The sequence below is a fragment of the Mobula birostris genome, chromosome 27 (assembly GCF_030028105.1).
Source record: "Mobula birostris isolate sMobBir1 chromosome 27, sMobBir1.hap1, whole genome shotgun sequence".
Classification (NCBI taxonomy): domain Eukaryota; kingdom Metazoa; phylum Chordata; class Chondrichthyes; order Myliobatiformes; family Myliobatidae; genus Mobula; species Mobula birostris.
In genome coordinates, this window is record NC_092396.1 from 23,915,844 (window position 1) to 23,937,464 (window position 21,621).

At 44.1% G+C, this 21,621-nt stretch overlaps 1 protein-coding gene across 3 annotated transcripts in view; it reads right to left on the reverse strand.

Annotated features, from left to right (window-relative positions):
• Positions 1–9,485, reverse strand: part of LOC140188451 (rho guanine nucleotide exchange factor 19) — a 40,192-nt gene extending 30,707 nt beyond the window's left edge. For 2 of the 3 annotated variants that reach the window (XR_011883317.1, XM_072244737.1), the window contains exons 1-3: positions 8,785–9,485; positions 6,846–7,087; positions 144–304 (exon numbers count right to left, since the gene is read on the reverse strand). Coding sequence is in view for 1 of the 3 variants with exons in the window: in XM_072244737.1 (XP_072100838.1) it covers positions 144–304; positions 6,846–7,087; positions 8,785–8,854 (473 nt within the window). In the remaining 2 variants the exon portion in view is untranslated. The remainder of the gene's footprint in view (positions 1–143; positions 305–6,845; positions 7,088–8,784) is intronic. The other variant, XR_011883318.1, reaches the window with a different exon arrangement.
• Positions 9,486–21,621: the final 12,136 nt, after the last annotated feature.

The window sequence follows — 21,621 nt, forward strand, 5'->3', positions numbered from 1 at the left end:
ATGGCGATAAGTAAAAGTGGTGTAATTAAATACTGAGTTATTGAAAGTCACTGTTCAGTGTTTACATGCTGCATAATTAAAAATATTTTTCACTCTCTAAAGACATAGATGTAGACCCAGTGAGCTGTTCTGTTTACACCCACCTCTCACTCGCTTCTTTCACTTCCGGCATGTTGGAGAACAGCGTGTGCCTCTCTGTGGGAGTTAGTACGTTCAACAGCTCTGGACACTTACTGAAATGATTGACAGCCACCGTCAAACTGCGCAGGTAGGAAGCCTCTGATGTGATAACTTCAAACATTGCCTGGAGAGAGGAAAGAGTGCGGCTGACAATGTTTAGTGGAGTTGAGCAGACTCAAGTTCAGATCCCAATGACCCAGCAGTAGAACAATTACAAAACAGAATCTCTATTTAGACCACAAGACATAGGAGCAGAATTGGGACATTCGGCCCATCAATTCCACTCCACCATTCCATCATGGCTGGTTTCTCATCCCTTAGCCCCATTCTCCTGCCTTCTCCCTGCAACTTTAACACCCTTACAAAGTAAGAACATCAACCTCCACTTTAAATCTCAAATTTAGGCTGCAATAACAATGATCTGGAACAGCAACTAGATGCATACCAGGTCCAAATATCACACCTCCCACAACAAACATCTCTACTCGTGTCTCCAACAAAATTATCTTTTGACACCTTTGGTTTAATAAATGCCATTGATCAGTCAGATCAGCATCCGGAGAATCTCCAAGATGTCTACATCACAGTAACTGGGTGTTAATAAAAACTGAAGTCATTAAAATAGCAATGATTAATCAATGTGATATGAGGTTTGCCTAGACTAGACATCCTGCTGTAAGCCCAATTAACCTTTCAGACCCCACCCTCAAGGATCTTATTTGCTGGTGCCCAAGATCCCTACATAAAGTTATATAACACTACAACATAGAAATAGGCCCTTTGGCCCATCTAGTCTGTGTCAAACTAGTATTCTGCCTAGTCCCTTCGGTCCACAGCATAGCCTTCCATACCCTACCCACCCATTTACTATACACAGAGCACTACAGCACAGAAACAGGCCCTTCGGCCCATTTAGTACATGCTGAAATATTATTCTGCCTAATCCCATCAACGCATACTTCATCACATTAAACTGATACGAACAAAAGGGCCTACATTAGATAACACTAGAGTCCATCAAGGCTGCGTTTTGTCCTAAGATTGCATCTCACCAATAAACTTCTAGTAGAGCTAACACCTTCAGAATTGCTGCATGGTGTTCAGCTTAGAACCAAAGTTCCCCGAATTCAGCAGCTCAGCTACGGCAGACAGATGCCATGCTTGCTGGCAGACACCCAGAGGCTGACCTCCAAGCCCTGAACACTACCACTGAAGCAAAAGGTGATGGGCCTTCAACACAAGGAAAAGGTTATCTGATAACCTTCCTGGAACAATGAAGCTGCACAAGATCCTTGTGGACAACCATACAAATGTCCTGAACAAGGCAAATGCATATGAAATTTACCACCACCTTCAAAGTACCACCATCGTCTGTGGCCAGTTTAGGAGGATTCAAAACCTGGTTCCTCAGCCCAAGTCATCTTATTCTTCCAGTAAAACTTAATGATTTAGTAGAGTTAGTTGTGTTTTCCAACTGTCTTGAGATGCTTCGTGACTTCTGGTCAATAAGTGAGCCCAACATCCCATACATTTGAGACCTGGGTTATGTCACTAGTCATCTCAAGACACTTGGGAAACATAGATAACTGCCTCTACTAAACCATCTAGTTTTACTGGAAGGACAAGATGACTCTCCCAAGTCAACATCCCCAGTAGAGACCCGAGGTACTCTCAGTCAGGCCAGGACATTTACTTGCCCAAAACCAGTCCTCTCAAACAAGCATGCTCATGGGCAGAGATTACCAGGTGGGGATAGAGAAAAAGGTGAAAAGATGTTCTCAAAGCCTCTTCCATGAAATCCAAACCATCTACCGGTTCCAGGAAGCTCTGCCCCACCACAACTTAACGTTAAAAATAGGGTTGAAAATCAAGGGGACACATTAGGAGCATACACACAGGGCCCTGCTTGAACAGTGGAAGGAACAAACACATCAAGCTATCCACCCACTAGTCACCTGCTGTGGAAGAGGCTACAGTTTCCACAGTGGCCACATCAGCCACCTCAGAACCCACAAACCCAGAGCAGATAAGTCAACCTTGATCACAAGGGGCCTCACATGATTTAAGAGCTCACGTATTGCCTTACCCCCAACCTGGCCATGAAACTTTCTATCAGCACCTCCAATCCAGTATTGCTCTCCTGTTGTCCTCACATCCCTCCATTAAACCATCTTTAATGGCTGCACCTTCAACAATATGATCCCACTGCCTAAATTCCCTCCCTATAAGTTTCTCTGTATCTTTCTTTGTATACATTTCTTTATCACTTATCCTGCCTAACCTCTCCTTTTCTTGTGCACCAGTGAAAACATCCTGGGATTGTTTTAAGAATAAAGGAACTGTAGAAGTGTTTCTGTTAGCTGCATTTGATTCAAACCATTGCCTATTCTACTCACGAGATAAAGATGGAACAATGCAAAGACGGAAAAATGAAAGTTGGAAGGATGCTACGAAAATCAAACATTCACTACTACCAGCAGTAGGAGGGATTGATTTTACGTGTAATTTGCATTAAGTACCCTCATCATTACTTGCTAAAGTTTTAGGAAACCAGCACAGACTTTGGCCCCAAGCTCCGATAGCAACTCCGATTCAGTGAGTCAACCACTCATCCCAGTTAAAAAGTACAGCTTCCAATTTCTCTTAGCAAACTCATTGCAGTCACAAACAAGACACACACCGTTCTTCACCTTGACGTTTGGTAGCATGAGGAATGATCAAAAGGGACGTTAAGTTTAAGATTGCAGGGAAGCTTTCCACTGGAAGTTTGTGAATGCTTTAGGAGGCATCATTTCAATCTGAGGAGTTCCCAAGCAACAATCGTGACTGCCTGACGATAGCATCTTTTATCAGAATCAGGTTTATTAATACTTACATACATCATGAATTTTGCTGTTTTGTGGCAGCAGTACAGTGCAATACATATTATCTTAAAAATATCCAAAATAGTGCGAAGAGAGCAAAAATGAAGCAGTACCGTTCAGAGATCTGATGGTAGAGGGGAAGAAGCCATTTCTAAAACACTGAGTGAGTTTCAGGCTCCTGTACCCCCTCCCTGATGGTAGTAAAGAGAAGGGAACACATCCAGGATGCTGAGGGTGTTTCAATATGGATGCCACCTTCCTGACGTAATTCCTTTTGACGAGGTCCTCAGTGCTGGGGAGGACAATGCCCATGATGGAGATGGCTCTGCAGTTTTTTTTCCCCCATCCCGTTTTTTGGCTCCTGTATACCAGACAGTGATGTACCATGGAGAGGATTCTGACTGGGTGCATCTGTAGAAATGTCCTGGTCTCTGGTGACATATCAAACCTCCTCAAATTCCCACGTATAGCTGCCAGTCTTCCTTGTAATCGCATAGTTTGAGCCCAGGTTAGATTCTCTGAGATGTTTCATGTCCAGGAATGTGACGCTGCTCACCCAACTCTTTGACATAAACTGGTGCGTGTTCTCCCGACTTTCCTCTCCTGAAATCCACAATTTCTTGGTCTTGCTGACGTTGAGTGCAAGGCTGTTAGTGTAACACCACTCAACCTGCTGGTCTATCTCACCCCTGTAGGTTCCCTCACCATCTGAGGTTCTGCAAACGGTTGCGCCATCCGCAAATGTATAGATGCCGTTGGAGCTGTGCCTAGCCACACAGTCATGGGTGTGTAGAGAGTAGAGCAGTGGGCCAAGCACACATCCTTGAGGTGCGCCAGTGTTATTTGTCAGCGAGGAGATGTTATTTCCGATCTGCTAATGAGGAATTCAAGGATCTAGCTGCAAAGGGAGATAGAGGCCAAGGTTTTGAGATTTGTGGATTAGTACTGAGGGGGTGATGGCATTGACCATTGAGTTGTAATCAATAAGCAGCATCCTGACAAATAGACTATGTCCAGGTGGTCCAAGGCAGGGTGGAAAGCCAGTAAAATGACATCCTCTGCAGACCTGTTGTCGTAGTATTAATTCTTATAGATGCACCGTAGAAAGCATTCTTCTAGGGTGCATCACAACCTGGTATGGAAGTTGTTCTGTCCAAGACTGGAAGAAGCTGAAGATCGTGAACACAGCCCAGCACATCACACAAACCAATCTTCCATCCTTGGACTCACTTTACACCACACATTGTCGGAGCAGTGCTGCCAGGATAATCAAGGATATCACCCACCCAGCCAACACACTATTTGTCCCTCTTCCCTCTGGGAGAGGGCTCAGGAGCTTGAAGACTCGTACAGCCAGATTTGGGAACAGCTTCTTTCCAACTGTGATAAGACTGCTGAACAGATCCTGACCTGGATCTGGGCCGTACCCTCCAAATATCTGGACCTGCCTGGATTTGTACTCTGGGGAGCATGAAGTGCAGAATCAACTATCGCTATGAGGATTGTACGCTCTATATCAATTGTCTGGCGACGATAAAGTAAAGTAGCCAGACTGCAGCAAGTCCAGGGTATTAGGCAGGAATTAATTCTGGCTATGATCAACGTCTCAGAGCATTTCATCACAGTGGATATATGTGCCACTGGGTGATTGTCACTGAGGTAGCTCACCTTGCTCTTCCTGGGGAACAGGACGGCTGATGCACTCTCGAAGCACGTGGGAACATTCAACTGCAGCAGTGAGAGATTAGAGTCGTCCTTGAACGCACCCACCTGTTGGTTGGCACAAGTTCTCTGTGTCCTGCCTGGTACATCATTGGAGCCTGATGCCCTCTTAAAAGAATCTGACATCAGCCCGGGAGACAAGTGTCACAAGGTTGCCAGACACTGCAGGGATTCTCATAGATGTAGCTTTATTCTCCTTTTCAAAGTGTGAATAAAAGGCATTGAGCTTACCAAGGAGTAAAGCATCAGAGGCATTTATGATGTTAGGCTTCACCTTATAGGAAATAATTACCCAAAAAACCCTGCCACAGCTGACATGTATCCAATTAAGCCTCCAACTTTGCTTTTTCCACTCTTAAGTAGGTTGCACCTGGATTTCTTGTAAAATTCTGATTCACTAGTCTTTAACACCACAGATCTAATCCTCAGCAGACTGCGAATCTCCTGGCTCATTGTGGCTTCTAGCTTGCGTAGGTCCAGTATGTTCTCAAAGGTACACGGGTCTTAATAAAGACAGCAATGACTGGCATATTCTTTCAGACCCAAAGATGAATCCCTGTACAAGATCCAGTCCACCAATTCAAAGCAGTCTTATAAGTACTCCCCCACCTGCCTATGAACTGCTGGTTAAGAGATGATCTTCATTCAAACAACTATAAAAAGAAATGGAGGGCTCAGCATTATTGGATAAACAATAAAAGGATTTCAAGCTCGCAAACACGAAGAAATCTGCAGATGCCGGAATTTCAAGCAACACACATCAAAGTTGCCGGTGAACGCAGCAGGCCAGGCAGCATCTCTAGGAAGAGGTACAGTCGACGTTTCGGGCCGAAACCCTTTGTCAGGACTAACTGAAAGAAGAGCTAGTAAGAGATTTGAAAGCAGGAGGAAGAGCCAAGAGCTGGACAGGTGATTGGCAAAAGGGATACGAGAGGATCATGGGACAGGAGGCCTAGGGAGAAAGAAAAGGGGGAGGGGAAAAAACCAAAGGTTGGGCAAGGGGTGAGGTGGAGGTGGAGGTGGAGAGAGGATGTGTGTTTATAAATAATGGATGGGGTACAAGGTATATAAATAACGGATGGGGTACCCTCGTACCCCATCTGTTATTTATTTATATACACATTCTTTTTCTCTCTCCTTTGTCCCTCTCACTATATCCCTTGCCCATCCTCTGGACTTCCCCCCCCTCCCCCTTCCCCCTTGTCTTTCTCCCCGGGCCTCCTGTCCCATGATCCTCTCATATCCCCTTTGCCAATCACCTGTCCAGCTCTTGGCTCCATCCCTCCCCCTCCTGTCTTCTCCTATCATTTTGGATCTCCCCTTCCCCCTCCCACTTTCAAATCTCTTACTAACTCTTCTTTCAGTTAGTCCTGACAAAGGGTCTCGGTGTGAAACGTTGCCTGTACCTCTTCCTAGAGATACTGCCTGGCCTGCTGCGTTCACCAGCAACTTTTATGAAGATTTCAAGCTGCTGATCTTTTATCCAGATTTCTATTGAAGTTTTACAGCCTCCACTTCCATTGTATTGGTTCGCAACTGACTTAGATCAAACTTTTGTTTCAAAATAGTTAATTCACCACCACCATCACTGATCATCCACTATCCACAGCATCATCCCTACTGGGTCCCTTTTCACCTCTTATGTCACCTCCTCTGTTCCTTCCCCTGGGCTCTGTACTTGCTGACTGAGAGTGAGAGAAAGAAATCTGGAAACAGCCCCCCCCCCCCACGAGTCCTGCCGTTCCTCGACCACCCATTTACACTATTCCCATATTTTCAGCAACCACTCCAGATTCTACCACTCACCCCTGTACTGGGATCAAACACCCCGCACACTTTTTAGGAAGTGGCAGGAAAGATGTGTGGCCACAGGCAGAGACTGCAAACGCCACACACACTACCCGAGGTCAGAGACTGAGCCGCCCACTCTTTTGCTGGACTCTTTACATCATCAGCTCTCATCAAAGGCCATCAACTAAACCTCGGTTTCTTCCTTCACAGGCGCTGCCCGAGCGGCTGAGCTTTTTCCACCCTCTTCCTCCTCCAGCCCTCTCCCTGTACACAAGCAGCACTACGCACCTCCTGCAGCTTGTGCTCCTGGGCAGTAAGCACGTCCAACAAGCCACTGTTCTTCACCTCTGGGACCTGATGCCAGAACAAGAAGCTGGAGTCTTTGGGAGAAAGCTGGGAGGAGGTATTCACAATGGAGGATGCAACCAAGCCAGCGAGGGATAGAGTTGCATCCACGACTGAAGGGTCAGGTGCTGGCTTCGTGGGAGCTCTGTGCATGGACTGGAACCAGTAATTCTGGTACAACGGCTCTACAGGGATTAAACACACAAAAAGAAATAAAACAATGAAGACAGTCTCAATTATCTATTATATCATAGAACATAGAAAACCTACAGCACAATACAGGCCCTTCGGCCCACAATGCTGTGCCGAACATGTACTTACTTTAGAAATTACCTCAGGTTACCCATAGCCCTCTATATTTCTAAGTTCCATGTACCTATCCAGGTGCCTCTTAAAAGACCCTATCCGCCTCCACCACCGTCACCAGCAGCCCATTCCACACACTCACCACTCTCTGTGTAAAAAACTTACCCCTGACATCATCTCTGCACCTCCTTCCAAGCACCTTAAAACTGTGCCCTCTCGTGTTAGCCATTTCAGCCCTGGGAAAAAGCCTCTGGTTATCCACGCGATCAATAAAATATCCTTCAGCATGGAAAGAAACATTCTGCCCCTCGTGTTCCTGTTAATTCACTCAGACAACTCAGAGACAAGAGATTCTGCAGATACTGGAAACCTTGACTAGCCCACTCAAATGCTGGAGGAACTCAGCAGGCCAGGCACCATCTATGAAAGCCCCTTCCTTTCCAGTCCTGATGAGGGGTCTCGGCTGAAATGTGGACTCTTTAGTCCTCTCCATAGATGCTGCCTGACCAGCTGTTTCTCCAGCATTTTGTGTGTTACTTACATTAGACATCCCAGTTCAGTTCCATTCCCATACACCTGAGATTTCCTTTGCTTAAGACCACTTTAACCTTCAGATACATGATGGAAAATTCTACAAGTATTCCTAATCATTTTCTGCATGAAGAATTCTTCCAGGTTTTCCACTGGTGGGGAGGATCTTAAACTGACAAACTAATTCCCTAGTGAACCTCCAACATTATAAAGCCCACTGACACCTGAAAAATGCTGAAAAACGGTTTTCATAAAATTAAGAATGCAGCAGCTGCACTTGCCCTGGGGGAGGGGTGAGGGGGGGTGAGGGTGAAGTCCCTTAAGAGGAGATTTATAACCATCTGAGGGAATGCTACTGGTGCTGTGTCAGCCTTGATGTTTTGTGATTGATGGAAGCCAAGCTTCAGCCAACACAAATCACTTTGGGACACAGCAATCAGGTCCCAGGTTCAGGCTCAAGTTCAAACACTGGAACTTTGACCTTAAAGGGGGGCCCAGGTAACTTAAGTTGTTCACCAGAGTTACTACAGTTAAACTATTATAAATCTGAGACGTGTAGAACACCACAGACTAGGCAACACTACTAAAAAGAGAATCTTCAGGATAGCAACACACTTAAAAGTTGCTAGTGAATGCAGCAGGCCAGGCAGCATCTCTAGGAAGAGGTACAGTCGACGTTTCAGGCCAAGACCCTTCGTCAGGACCAGAATCTTCAGGTTAGCAGTAGTATCTGTGACCTGGCGCATTAACTAGTGCTCCTTCCAGTTGCTATCCAGCTAATTGAGTATTCAGAGATAAATAATGAAGGATCTCGGCCCAGAACGCCGACTGTTCATTCCTTTCCACAGATGCTACCAGGCCTGCTGAGTTCTTCCAGAATTCTATGTAAAACTGGATTCCCAGCATCAGCAGAATTTCGTGTTTAAATTTTAAAAATTGATTGCATACTATACAATTTACATACATTAGACAGAATATTTAACACTAACTTTTTCTGTGCCAAAATGACACAGAACCTTAGTGCCGGTCTACCCTCTCCACTTACGTGTTTTGACGTACTTGGATTTTCTCTTCGGTAGAGATTCACTTTTTTCAGACATTTCTCTTTCGCCCATGGGCTCTTCCAAGTCGTCCGTGACCACCAAGTGAAAAGAAACCGCACAGCACTCAAACTAAACACTAAACCTTGTCTTTGAAACTGTGCATAGTGGAGAAACGAGTACTGTACCGTGCAAACCCGGGTGAGGGGGAACGGTCGAACCAAACCCAACCACCTCAGGGAGCGGACGCCAGCCAAAAGCTCGACAAAATTTCTCTACAACTCAGGAGTTATCCTCAGATGATTCCAGTCGGCTCAGCCTAACACCTGAACCCAATCACGGGCGATTCTTAAATCCCTTCAATGAGGAATTCAGCCTCGATAATTAAAAAAAAAGGTATCAGACTCCCGCTAACGTTAATTATGCCAGCAGGTCAATAAATAAGCACTCCCTCAGAGATCTCCACGGTGAGAGATGCCGGTTGGAAATTGCCTTCGTCAGGTTAAACATTTCCCTTGAATTCCCCAGAAGCATCTGATTATCTGGAGCTACCTGATGCCATTGCTACTAAATGCAAATAAATGATCATCTTCACGCACTGACACCGCCACTTTCCCCCTTCAGCTTGCTAATGCTTCCAATCTGTGACACTTAGCTGAATGGCTAGAAGCAACCAATTAATTCCTCCCACCATGTACAGCTTGGTTTGGCGTTTCCACATCCGGGGTTCATGCTCAATGTTTGTTTCATTCTTCGCTAAGGTCCTAGCTTCGACTTTCTTAATTTTAATTATTGCAAAGTTAGGATTCACCAACGGGAGTTGTGTTAAAGAGTGATTTGTGTGGTCGCTCCCACCCGGGTGACACCCTCTTCAGAATTCACGTGTCTACAAGCGTTTCTGAACTCTCCAGATTGTTCCACGCATTTCAATGTGCATTGCTTCCTCCCGTGCTCCCCCGACACACACAGATAGCAGTTGCCATGGTTACTGCCGGAGTTGATGGTGTCCTTCTCAATTATGCTTTGTTCATCAGCTCTCTCCCGTGTTTTCCAGTAACGGTGCCTGCTGGAGACGTGGATACATATTTTTGGAAACGGAGGGTGAAGAAGGGAGGCGGGTCAAAAGTGCGAAGGCTAAATCTGTATCACAAAGTTTGCAACAAATAAATGTGTAATTTGTAAAGGAAAAGATAAAATTCCCCGAGCCGCAGAAAGAAATGAAGGTAAATTTGTTCAAACGCCAATACTTAATTTTTTCCCCCAAATAAAAGCGTGATAGGCAGTTCTTTTGAATTTAACAGTTATAGGATCTTATCTAACGCCACGGGATAGCGCAAAGCTATTCCAGTTCGGGGCTTTTCGGAATTGGTATGTTCTCCCCGATGCTCCGGTCTCGTCCCACAGTCGACAGCCCTACCGGTTACAGTAGTAGGTTAAATGGTCATTATAAATTGTCCTGTGATTAGGCTAGAGTTAGGTAGGTGGGTTGCTGAGCGGTGCTTGCTGGACCTGCGCTGTGTCTCTAAATAATAAAAAAATAAAAAACTGTTTTGCTGGAGATGTGAAAGGTCTGTTTGTTTTCAAATTGGAGGATGCTCCTTAACTGCGACCTGAATCCGATGGAGGGATTCAAAGTTCAAATGTTCACAGTGTAGTAACTATACCGTTATAGCATATATCTATGGAATAGTAACTGTAACAAGATTCAATGAATGATCAAGAAAAGTGCAGAACACAACAGACTGTGCAAATGCAAATATAAATAAATTGCAATAAATAAGGAGAACATGAAATAACAAGACAAAGAGCCCTTAGAGTGAGATCATAGAACATAGAATAGTACAGCACAGTACAGGCCCTTCGGCCCACAATGTTGTGCTGACCCTCAAACCCTGCCTCCCATATAACCCCCCACCTTAAAATTCCTCCATATACCTGTCTAGTAGTCTCTTAAACTTCATGAGTGTATCTGCCTCCACCACTGACTCAGGCAGTGCATTCCAGGCACCAACCACTCTCCGAGTAAAAAACCTTCCTCTAATATCCCCCTTGAACTTCCCACCCCTTACCTTAAAGCCATGTTCTCTTGTATCGAGCAGTGGTGCCCTGGGGGAGAGGCGCTGGCTATCCACTCTATCTACTCCTCTTAATATCTTGTATACCTCTATCACGTCTCCTGTCATCCTCCTCCTCTCCAAAGAGTAAAGCCCTAGCTCCCTTAATCTCTGATCATAATCCACACTCTCTAAACTAGGCAGCATCCTGGTAAATCTCCTCTGTACCCTTTCCAATGCTTCCACATCCTTCCTATAGTGAGGTGACCAGAAATGGACACAGTACTCCAAGTGTGGCCTAACCAGAGTTTTATAGAGCTGCATCATTACCTTGCGACTCATAAGTCCCTCAACTTGTGAAAGATAACACCCCATAAGCTTTCTTAACTACCCTATCTACCCGTGAGGCAACTTGTATCCCCAGATCCCTCTGCTCCTCCACACTACCAAGTATCCTGCCATTTACTTTGTACTCTGCCTTGGAGCTTGTCCTTCCAAAGTGTACCACCTCACACTTCTCCGGGTTGAACTCCATCTGCCACTTCTCAGCCCACTTCTGCATCCTATCAATGTCTCTCTGCAATATTCGACAATCCTCCACACTATCTACAACACCACCAACTTTTGTGTCGTCTGCAAACTTGCCAACCCACCCTTCTACCCCCATATCCAGGTTGTTAATAAAAATCATGAAAAGTAGAGGTCCCAGAACCAATCCTTGTGGGACACCTGGATTCAGGTGACGATCTCCACTTTATGCACTTTATGTAGTCCTGTGCAGGTCTGTAGTCTAGTGCAGTTTTTTAATGTTGTTTTACATAGTCTAGTGTAGCCTTGTGCTGTCTCACATAGTCTGGTGTAGTTTTGTGTTGTATCATGTAGCACCAGGGTCCTGGAGGAACATTGTTTCGTTTTTACTGTGTACTGTACCAGCAGCTTATGGTCCAAATGACAATAAACTTGACTTACTGTTTCTGTAGGGTCTACATGTTCTCTCTACGACTGTGTAGTTTCCCCACAGATGTTCTAGTTTCCTCACAAACCGCAGAAATATTTGGGTAAATTGACCCTAGACTCTCCTCAACTCAACTTGGAAATACAAACGTTTGTATATCGTTCTTGCAACATGGATGGAGTTTTCTGTTCAAGAGCACCATGGGGAGTACCTTTCGTGGAAGGATAGTGCCACTACCTACTGAGGGGTGGGCAATAATAAATGCTGACCTTTAAATAAATCAAAAACAGATGGCTATTTTATAATCCCATTCTGCATCCATTAGGAGATTAGCTCTATTCAGGAGGTAAGTATCATTGCACTGGTGACCAGTGATGGTTCAACACACATGAATAAGCAAGGAAACAATAAAAGTACTCTTTTGTTTCGGGATATTGGTTTAAGATTATAAGACCCTAGGAGCAGAATTAGGCCACTCAGCCCATTGAGTCTGTTCCGCCATTCAATCGTGGCTGATCTATTATCTTCCTCAACTCCATTCTCTTGGCTTTTCCCTCTAACCTTTGGTGCCTTGACTAATCAAGAAGCTGTCAACCTCAGCTTCAAAGACTTGGCATCCACAGCCATCTGTGCCAATGAATTCCACAGATTCAGCACTCTCTGGCTAAAGAAATTCTTCCTCATCTCTGTTCAAGATGGACGCCCCTCAATTCTGAGGCTGTGTCTGCTTGTCCTAGACTCCTCCAACTATAGGAAACATTCTCTCCGCATCCACCCTATCCAGACCTTTCCATATTTGATAGGTTTAATGCCTTAGATAATTTAATTTCCATTTCTTTCCTCATAAATCTAGTTAGAGTTTTATTGTCATGGCTGATGACAACAGATTGCAGTGCCACCCCATTCAGTACACAACAGCATAAAAACACAATGATTAAATTTAAAAATAACATCTGAGTTATTTAGAGTGACATCTATGTTTCAATTGAATTAAAGACAAACAACTCTAAACTTGAAACAAACAGAGGCTGCCCCATTCAAGTGTTACACCTGACCATGTTATAAAATATAATGATTAACTATGAAATAGCTTCAAGAATTATGCTCATGGATTGTACTTAAGAGATTGTCCATAGAGTCTCTGGACTATGGATGGGTGGTGGGGGGCATTGTTCGACTGCACAACAACCCTGGGGAAAAAGCTTTTTTTTCAGTCTGGATGTCCATGCAGAGACGTTTCTGTATCTCCTGCCAGATGGTAGGAGATTGAACAGGTGAGTACTGGGGTGAGGTGAACCCATCATGATTTTGTAAGCCTTCCATAGACATTGTGAGTTGTAGATGGTCTCCGTATCTGGTAGATGTGTCCCATTGATGTTCTGTGCAGTCCTGATCACTTGTTGAAGTGCTTTTTGGTTGACCTTGTACCATACAGTCATGCAGTAGATCAGTATGCTCTCAACTACACATTGATAAGAACTTACCAGCAGCTTTTGGAGCAGATTTGCTCTCTTTAAACCCCTAAGATAGTATAGGCCCTGCTGATCCTTCACTAGTATCAAGGAGATGTTGGTGATCTGAGATGTTCGCTCCCAAAAACTTAAAGCTGGAGACCTTTTCCTCTGTTTCACCATTAACGTGTAGTGGAGCTTGAGCATACCTTTCCAATTTCCAGAAATCGATAATAAGTTCTATGTTTTTTATGTTGAGTGAAAAGTTATGGTTACTGCAGTTCCTGCACCTCCTCTGTATGCTGCTTCATTGTCGTTTGTAATTAATCCAATCACAAATTTCTGCACATTTGATGATGGAGTTGGTGACATAGGCAGGGGCACAGTCATGGGTGGGAGGGGAACGTCGACTCAGACCATGAGAGGCCTGCGTTGGGCATTTTCATGCCTTACAAGGCGCAGATTGGAAGTCTGTGTGGGGTGCCACTCCTCACACAGACACTAGAGCAATGTGTGATTAAGTGCCTTGCACAAGGGCAAAAACACACTGCCATAGCTGAGACTCGAACTAGCAACCTTGAGGTAACTAGATGAACGCCTTAACCACTTGGCCACGTGCCCAACACTCTTTCGAGTCATGGGTGAAAAGAGTTTAAATGAGAGGGCTCAGGACACAACTCTGCGGTGCACCAGTGTTCAGGGTCAGGGAAGTTGCTGTGTACTTGTTTAGTCTGATTGTCTGGGTGAGATTGGTAAGAAAGTCCAGAATCCAGATGGAAATTGGTGTACACAAGATCACAAGACAAAGGAGCAGAAGTAGGCCACTCGGCCCATCCAGTCTGCTCCACCAATCCACCATGAGCTAAACTATTCTCACATCTAGTTCCAATTTCCAGCTTTTTCCCCATATCCTTTAATACCCTGACTAATTAGATACCTATCAATCTCCTCCTTAAACACCCTCAATGATCGGCCTCCACAGCTGTATGTGGAAATGAATTCCATAAATCCATGACCTTCTGGCTAAAAAAAAATTTTCCTCATCTCCCTTTCAAATGGGTACCCTCTAATTCTAAAACACCTGGGAAAGGAGGGAATGGTTGGTAACCCGTGCCCTGCACACTGGGTACGACTCCCTTGCCAGGTGAATCTTTTTCAAGTTGGGGAGTGTGGTGTTGAAGGCAGAGCTGTGATAGATAAAAAGTATTCTGGCATCAGTGTCCTTATGCTCCAGTGCGTCGTGGAGAGCGATGGAGATGGCGTCCTCAGTTGATTTGTTTACCTTTTAGGCAGACTGGTGCTGGTCCAAAGTAGCAGGGATGGTGTTCTTAACGTGGGATGTACCCAGTCTCTCCAGGGACTTGGTATGATGCTTGATGCTTTGAAGCATGCAGGGACCACAGCAAGGGACAGAGAGAGGTTACAGATTTCAGTAAAAGCCTCTGCCAGCTAGTCAGCGTATTAACCACTCACTTACTCTCTCACGATGTCATTTCTGATTTCTTCAAACACTTCACGGACATTGTTTATTGTCCCTTTATGTGCTTTTTCTGAATTCAAATTGACTTTCTTGTTTTGTTAGTCCTAAATTTGAAAATGTTAATGTAATATCTCCTTCATTCTATGCTGCTGACTTATCTCTAGTAAGTAACCGTGATGCTTATTGATTTAATTTCTCTATTCATTCACAAAACTTTTGCTGTACTTTATATTTTGTGTGGGTGTATATCTACTCTGCACCCTAGTTGCCTTCAGGTTGAAAGTCTCCCATTGTTTATGCACACTGTGTTATTCTATTTAGCTTTTTTATCTAGCTTGGTATAATCTCTCAGAAACTGGCTTTTTCCCAGTCCTGAACTTCCTCAGCATCACGCTGGAAGGTCTACCTGCTGCAGTTGATAACAGTTCCTTGACATGGGAAGCAAGATAGAGATGTGAATTAGACAGGATAACCTGTCACAACAAGTTTACACAAGTATGATTTATTTGGTGACATATCTGCCTCCGAGTCAGGAGGTTGTGGGTTAAATTCTGACTCCAGTGACTTCAGTGCAGACTTTAGTCTGATGCTGAGGAAGTTCATTTCAATGAGAGTTTAAACAGAGGTCTTGCCTGTCCTCTCGGGTGGATGTAGAAAGGTTTACACAGCAGGTGTAAAAGGCAGTGCGGTATCTCAAAGATAGTTCAATAGTTGCAGTTAATATCAGAAAATGTTTTCAATATACAACCTGAAATTCTTACTCTCTGCAGACACCCTTGAAACAGAAGAAAAACCCCAAAGAATGAATGATAGAACAAATCATAAGAACCCCAAAGCTGCCTACCCCCTCCCACGCATAAACAGCAGCAAGTAGTTTTAACTCTACCCCTCCCACCACCTTTTCTAGTGCAAAGCATCAGCATTCCCACCCAACACACATCAAAGTTGCTGGTGAACGCAGCAGGCCAGGCAGCATCTCTAGGAAGAGGTACAGTCGACGTTTCACACCGAGACCCTTCGTCAGGACTAACTGAAGGAAGAGTTAGTAAGAGATTTGAAAGTGGGAGGGGGAGGGGGAGATCCAAAATGATAGGAGAAGACAGGAGGGGGAGGGATGGAGTAAGAGCTGGACAGGTGATTGGCAAAAGGGGTATGACAGGATCATGGGACAGGAGGTCCGGGGAGAAAGAACAAGGGGGGGGGACAGAGGATGGGCAAGAGGTATAGTCAGAGGGACAGAGGGAGAAAAAGGAGAGAGAGAGAAAGAATGTGTGTATAAAAATAAATAACGGATGGGGTACGAGGGGAAGGTGGGGCATTAGCGGAAGTTAGAGAAGTCAATGTTCATGCCATCAGGTTGGAGGCTACCCAGACGGAATATAAGGTGTTGTTCCTCCAACCTGAGTGTGGCTTCATCTTTACAGTAGAGGAGGCCGTGGATAGACATGTCAGAATGGGAATGAGATGTGGAATTAAAACGTGTTGCCACTGGGAGATCCTGCTTTCTCTGGCGGACAGAGCGTAGGTGTTCAGCAAAGCAGTCTCCCAGTCTGCGTCGGGTCTCGCCAATATATAGAAGGCCACATTGAGAGTACCGGACGCAGTATATCACGCCAGCCGACTCACAGGTGAAGTGTCAGCTCACCTGGAAGGACTGTCTGGGGCCCTGAATGGTGGTGAGGGAGGAAGTGTAAGGGCATGTGTAGCACTTGTTCCTCTTACAAGGATAAGTGCCAGGAGGAGCATTCCCACCCACCATGCAAGCGAAAGCAAAGCTCCCAAAGAGAGACCATGGTCTACATTCCATCAAAAACTAACTGTTCACTCCAACTTTTTGACATCCTGTGTCTCTCACTAACGAGGGAGAGACAGATATCATTCCTTCCACAGTGCACAGCGACGGGGGGAGGGGGGACAACAGTAACTAGTCTGATGTTACTATCAGTCTGAAGCATTGCTATTTATTTCAAGTTTCCCAAATCTAGAATCAGCAAATCGATTACCAAGTGCAGAGCCCTCTGACAGCCATTCTTGCCATCTTCGATGTTCCGTCTCCCGCTGTGCTTCAGGCAGCAACACCGGTGAGAGTTTGTGTCCACAGGGCCGCACAGGTCCCAGGGGCATCCGAATGCAGACCGAACCTGGACATACCGAAATGCGGCTGATCGGCGAGCTCCAAGAACGGGAATGTGCCATCGTGCTGAACCACAGTCTTTGAATGCTGCTGTGGATCAAAGATCCCGATAGGACCCAACAACCCTGGAAAGGGAAAAATAGACATTAGAATAGGAAGAATTTAACTGTTCCACTGATGAACTGGGAGAGGTTGGGAAGTTAATTCCCTATGTGGTTCTTCAGTCCACATTATTAAAGCAAATATTGACTGGTCACATTAAGGTCCATGGGAGCTTGCCATGTGTAAAATGGCTGGCTGCTATTCTTCATTACTCCAAGAGGACCACAACCTTGTTGTGTTTTGGAGGCTTGCATGCCTCAATGGCCTGGAGAGCTATATTGGTTGTACTCAGGGCTTCATGCTTTGGCTCTTGAGAGGGTCACGCATGTCAATCAGGTCAAAGGGTAGAGGCCAGACTAAGAGTGGTCCACCAGTCCTCTAGCTTTGGGGGTTCAGCTCAGGGCTAACGACCCTGACTGGTCAAACGAAATTGTCACAGAAACACCAATGAAGAATCCTTCTACATCTGAGTGCAACAATATTCTTGAGTTCCCACCCGGGACTTGCATGACTGACAGGAGTGAACACCGAGAGGAAGCTACTGACACAATGAAGGAAGCCCTGAACATCGCCAGAGATGGAGGACCTTCATTGCTGCCCTAAACGCCAGTGGTGCAACAGGCAGTATGGAAGTAGTAAGCATTCTTCATTAACAACAAAAAAATTGTAGATTGTAGAAAATGTTTACTATTATTTGTTGAGGTAGAGAATCTGTTTTTTTCATCTTTATTAATGCCCTTTGTTAACAGTTCCACTCACCTCATTCAGTCCTAAAGAGAACTAGAATGATGGATGTATTCAAATGTGCCAAAACTTTATTCAACTGACGTCACTCAAGGATTTAACAATGGATGCATTTGCAACTTGTGATGGTATTGATAGATAGGTTGTATGTGAGCAGGCAAGTGTCAGCTTGATGCACTATCAATAACTCCAAAAGACTGGAAGTAGAGTAAATACTGAAAGGCTTTTATTAGCAGTAAAATGTGACCTCCACCATGCTGAGTATCTGCCCCTGGACTGAGGGGAGGAGCAATAGCCCAATCGTCTTTATTCAGGGGTCTGTGGGAGGAGCCACAGGGGCAGTCAGCAGAGGGGCGTGTCCAGACAGGTAACCCAGTTACAACATACCTATATGGTTTACCACACAGATAATGAACAATTACCTGGAGGCCTGGATGCTTGTCCTGGGTGTTGGAAGACTAACTGTGTGAGTGAATGGAAGGGAGGAAAGTATCTTGTTTTGCTGTTGTGAACCCTTTGCAATTAAATGGTTTTAGAAACATAGAAACATAGAAAATAGGTGCAGGAGTAGGCCATTCGGCCCTTCAAGCCCGCACCACCATTTATTATGATCATGGCTGATCATCCAACTCAGAACCCCGCCCCAGCCTTCCCTCCATACCCCCTGATCCCCGTAGCCACAAGGGCCATATCTAACTCCCTCTTAAATATAGCCAATGAACTGGCCTCAACTGTTTCCTGTGGCAGAGAATTCCACAGATTCACCACTCTCTGTGTGAAGAAGTTTTTCCTAATCTCAGTCCTAAAAGGCTTCCCCTTTATCCTCAAACTGTGACCCCTCGTTCTGGACTTCCCCAACATCGGGAACAATCTTCCTGCATCTAGCCTGTCCAATCCCTTTAGGATTTTATACGTTTCAATCAGATCCCCCCTCAATCTTCTAAATTCCAACGAGTACAAGCCCAGTTCATCCAGTCTTTCTTCATATGAAAGTCCTGCCATCCCAGGAATCAATCTGGTGAACCTTCTTTTATGGATTAATTACTCATAAAATGTGGTCTGATCTTCATCCAAGTCACAATAATAAACAAACATAATCTGCCCCAAATTAAGCATTGAGGAACATGCAGGTGGACCTTTGCAAACTTGAGGTATGCAGCAATGTCTTATTTTTTTGGAAAGCAGTGGATTCCTCTGTGGTGTTCTTCCATGAACACCATTCTTCTTCAGGGTCTTTCTTATAGTGGACACATGAACAGAGACTTTGGTAAGTTTTAGAGATTTCTGCAGGTGTTTTGCTGTTACACTTGGGTCCTTTATCAGCTCCTTCACCATTGCACACTGTGCTCTTGGTGTGATCTTTGCAGGATGCTCACTCTGAGGGTGAGTAGCAACAGTACTGAATTTCCTCCATTTGTTGACAGTTTCTCTTAATGTGGACAGATGAACACTCAGGTCTTTAGTAATGCTTTTATAGCCTTTTCCATCTTCATGCATCTCTACAATTCTTCTTCTAAGGTCCTCTGAAAGTTTTGATTGATGCATGGTGCACATAAAAAGATCTTTTTTGAGAAGCACAGGCTCTGTCAGTAAACTGCCTTTGTATGTCTTTTTTATAGGGCTGGACACCTCTACAATCCACACATCCAATCTCATCTCATTAATTGGAACACCTGACTCCAAATAGCTTTTGTAGAAGGCATTACCCCAGAGGTTCAAACAAGGGAAGATTTGCAGATGTTGGAAATCTGAGCAACACACACAAAATGCTGGAGGAACTCAGCAGGTCAGGCCGAAACGTTGACTGTGCATTTTTCCTTAGATGCTGCCTGGCCTGCTGAGTTTATCCCAGAAGTTCACCTACCTTTTTTTTTTAACCTAGACTGTGATTATTTAAATGGTGTACTCAATAATGACGAGATGAAGTACAATTGTTTGTGTGTCCCTAGTTTAGGCAGGTTGTGTTTCTATTATTGTGACTTAGATGAAGATCAGACCATATTTTATGAGTAATTAATGCAGAATACCAGGTAATTGCAAAGGACTTACAAACTTTTTCTTGCAACTGTACATGCGATAAATAAATCTGAATCTGAATAACATGGGAAAATATGAGGTTATCCAGCATAGAAGGAAGAATAAAAAAACTAACAGTTTGAGTACAAAATGTTGTACGTGGGATCTGAGGTCTGAGTATATAAAATACTAAAAAAATATTATGGAGATAGACCAATAAAAGAGGGAGGTTAATGCACTGCTGACTTTTATGGCAAGGGTTTGAACATAAAAGTAAAAAAGTTTTAATGTAGGTGCCTGTGAAAGTGGGTCTGGAGTACTGCGAACAGTTATGCTCTCCACGTCTAAGGAAGGATGTAGACAATGTTGAGAAGGTTCATTAAGTTGTTTCAGAGATGAAGAGGCTGACATACGAAGAGAAATATTCTTTTCTCATAAATCAGCAAATCTTTGGAGTTCTCTACCAAACAGGGCGATGTAGGTGGGGTAATTGAATATATTTAAGGAGTGAAATTATAATTTGGGGAGGGAGAAGAGGAATTTGGAGTTGGGGCCAAGATTGGTTTGGTCGCGATAATATTGAATAGTAGAGCATGATTGAGGTGTCTATTTGATCTACTTCCACTCCTGTTTTGCATGCTCTTGTGCACTGGTGACCAGGTCCACACTCGATTCATTAGATCCCATTTTGACTAAATGATAAAAGATGATCATTAATCTATTTTTAATTATTGGGGATTCAGACAGACCATTAAAAGCCTCTATTCATTACAGTATCAAATAGTTTCTTGTAATTTTGTGGGGTTTTTTCCTCCACTGAATGACAATATTTCACTGGAAATGTGAAGTAAAAACAGAAAATGGTGAAAATACTGGGCAAGTCAGGCAGCAACTGTGGAAAGAGAAACAGAGTTAACGTTTCGGGTTGAAGATCTTTCTTCAGAACTGTTTAGTTTCATGGTCCTTTGTATTTTGGGTTACATTATCCTTCATATCCATATGTATAACTTATGTGAACATCTTCATGAGTCTAAACTTGGCATTTTATGACTTGGAAGCTAAGTGCTCTTGTTCATTTCATGATTTATTTAGTTTGAGGTAACCTCTCATATTTAATTTCTTCACATGGACTGTGTTGAAATATGCCTTTTGATTCTGTTTTAATATTCCATGTTTTCACTCATTTTCTTGTTGCTTTTAGCTTGATTTTTTGCATGTGGCATGAGGGGGTGTTTGATGCTTTGTTTTGAACAGGTTGGCTGATTCCATGGCTGATTCTTGTTTCGTGACTGTCTGTGGGGAAGAGGAATTTCAGGGTTCTATAGCGCATACATACTTTGATAATAAATGATCCACCAAGCCTTCTCTTTCAATTAGTAAGAAGGTAGTTGAAAGAGAGCCAGGAAGCAAGGTGGAAATGCTCGTTTCCCCAGAAGAGTCACAGATCTAAGGCGAAGATAAGCATTGTGGCTCTTCAGAGGTTGAATGCCTGTATCTCAACGAACATAACTTGCTCAACATTCAGGGTTTGGTCCATTCAGCAACATTACATTCACTCATTCAGAGACGGTGCTTGGCTGTCTGATTTCTTCCAGCAAATGCAGTTTATTTGTTTTCCGTAGCTTTTCTCATTACAACTGTTGGAGTTCACTGTATCAATCAATGTACCACAAGAAATTTGAACAAACTCACAAGCGAGCTTATCAAACAGGCCTCATGTCCTAGACTGGGGTCATGGACTGTACTGAACCATAGTTTAGGTACATTAGATCCTCGTTAGTTTCTATTTGCCTTAATGGAAAAGTAGATGGAAACAGTCGGTGGAAGTAGGCATGAAGACATTTCTGATTCAAAAGTTCAAAGTTAAAAGCAAATTTATTATCAAGGTACATATATGTCACTATAT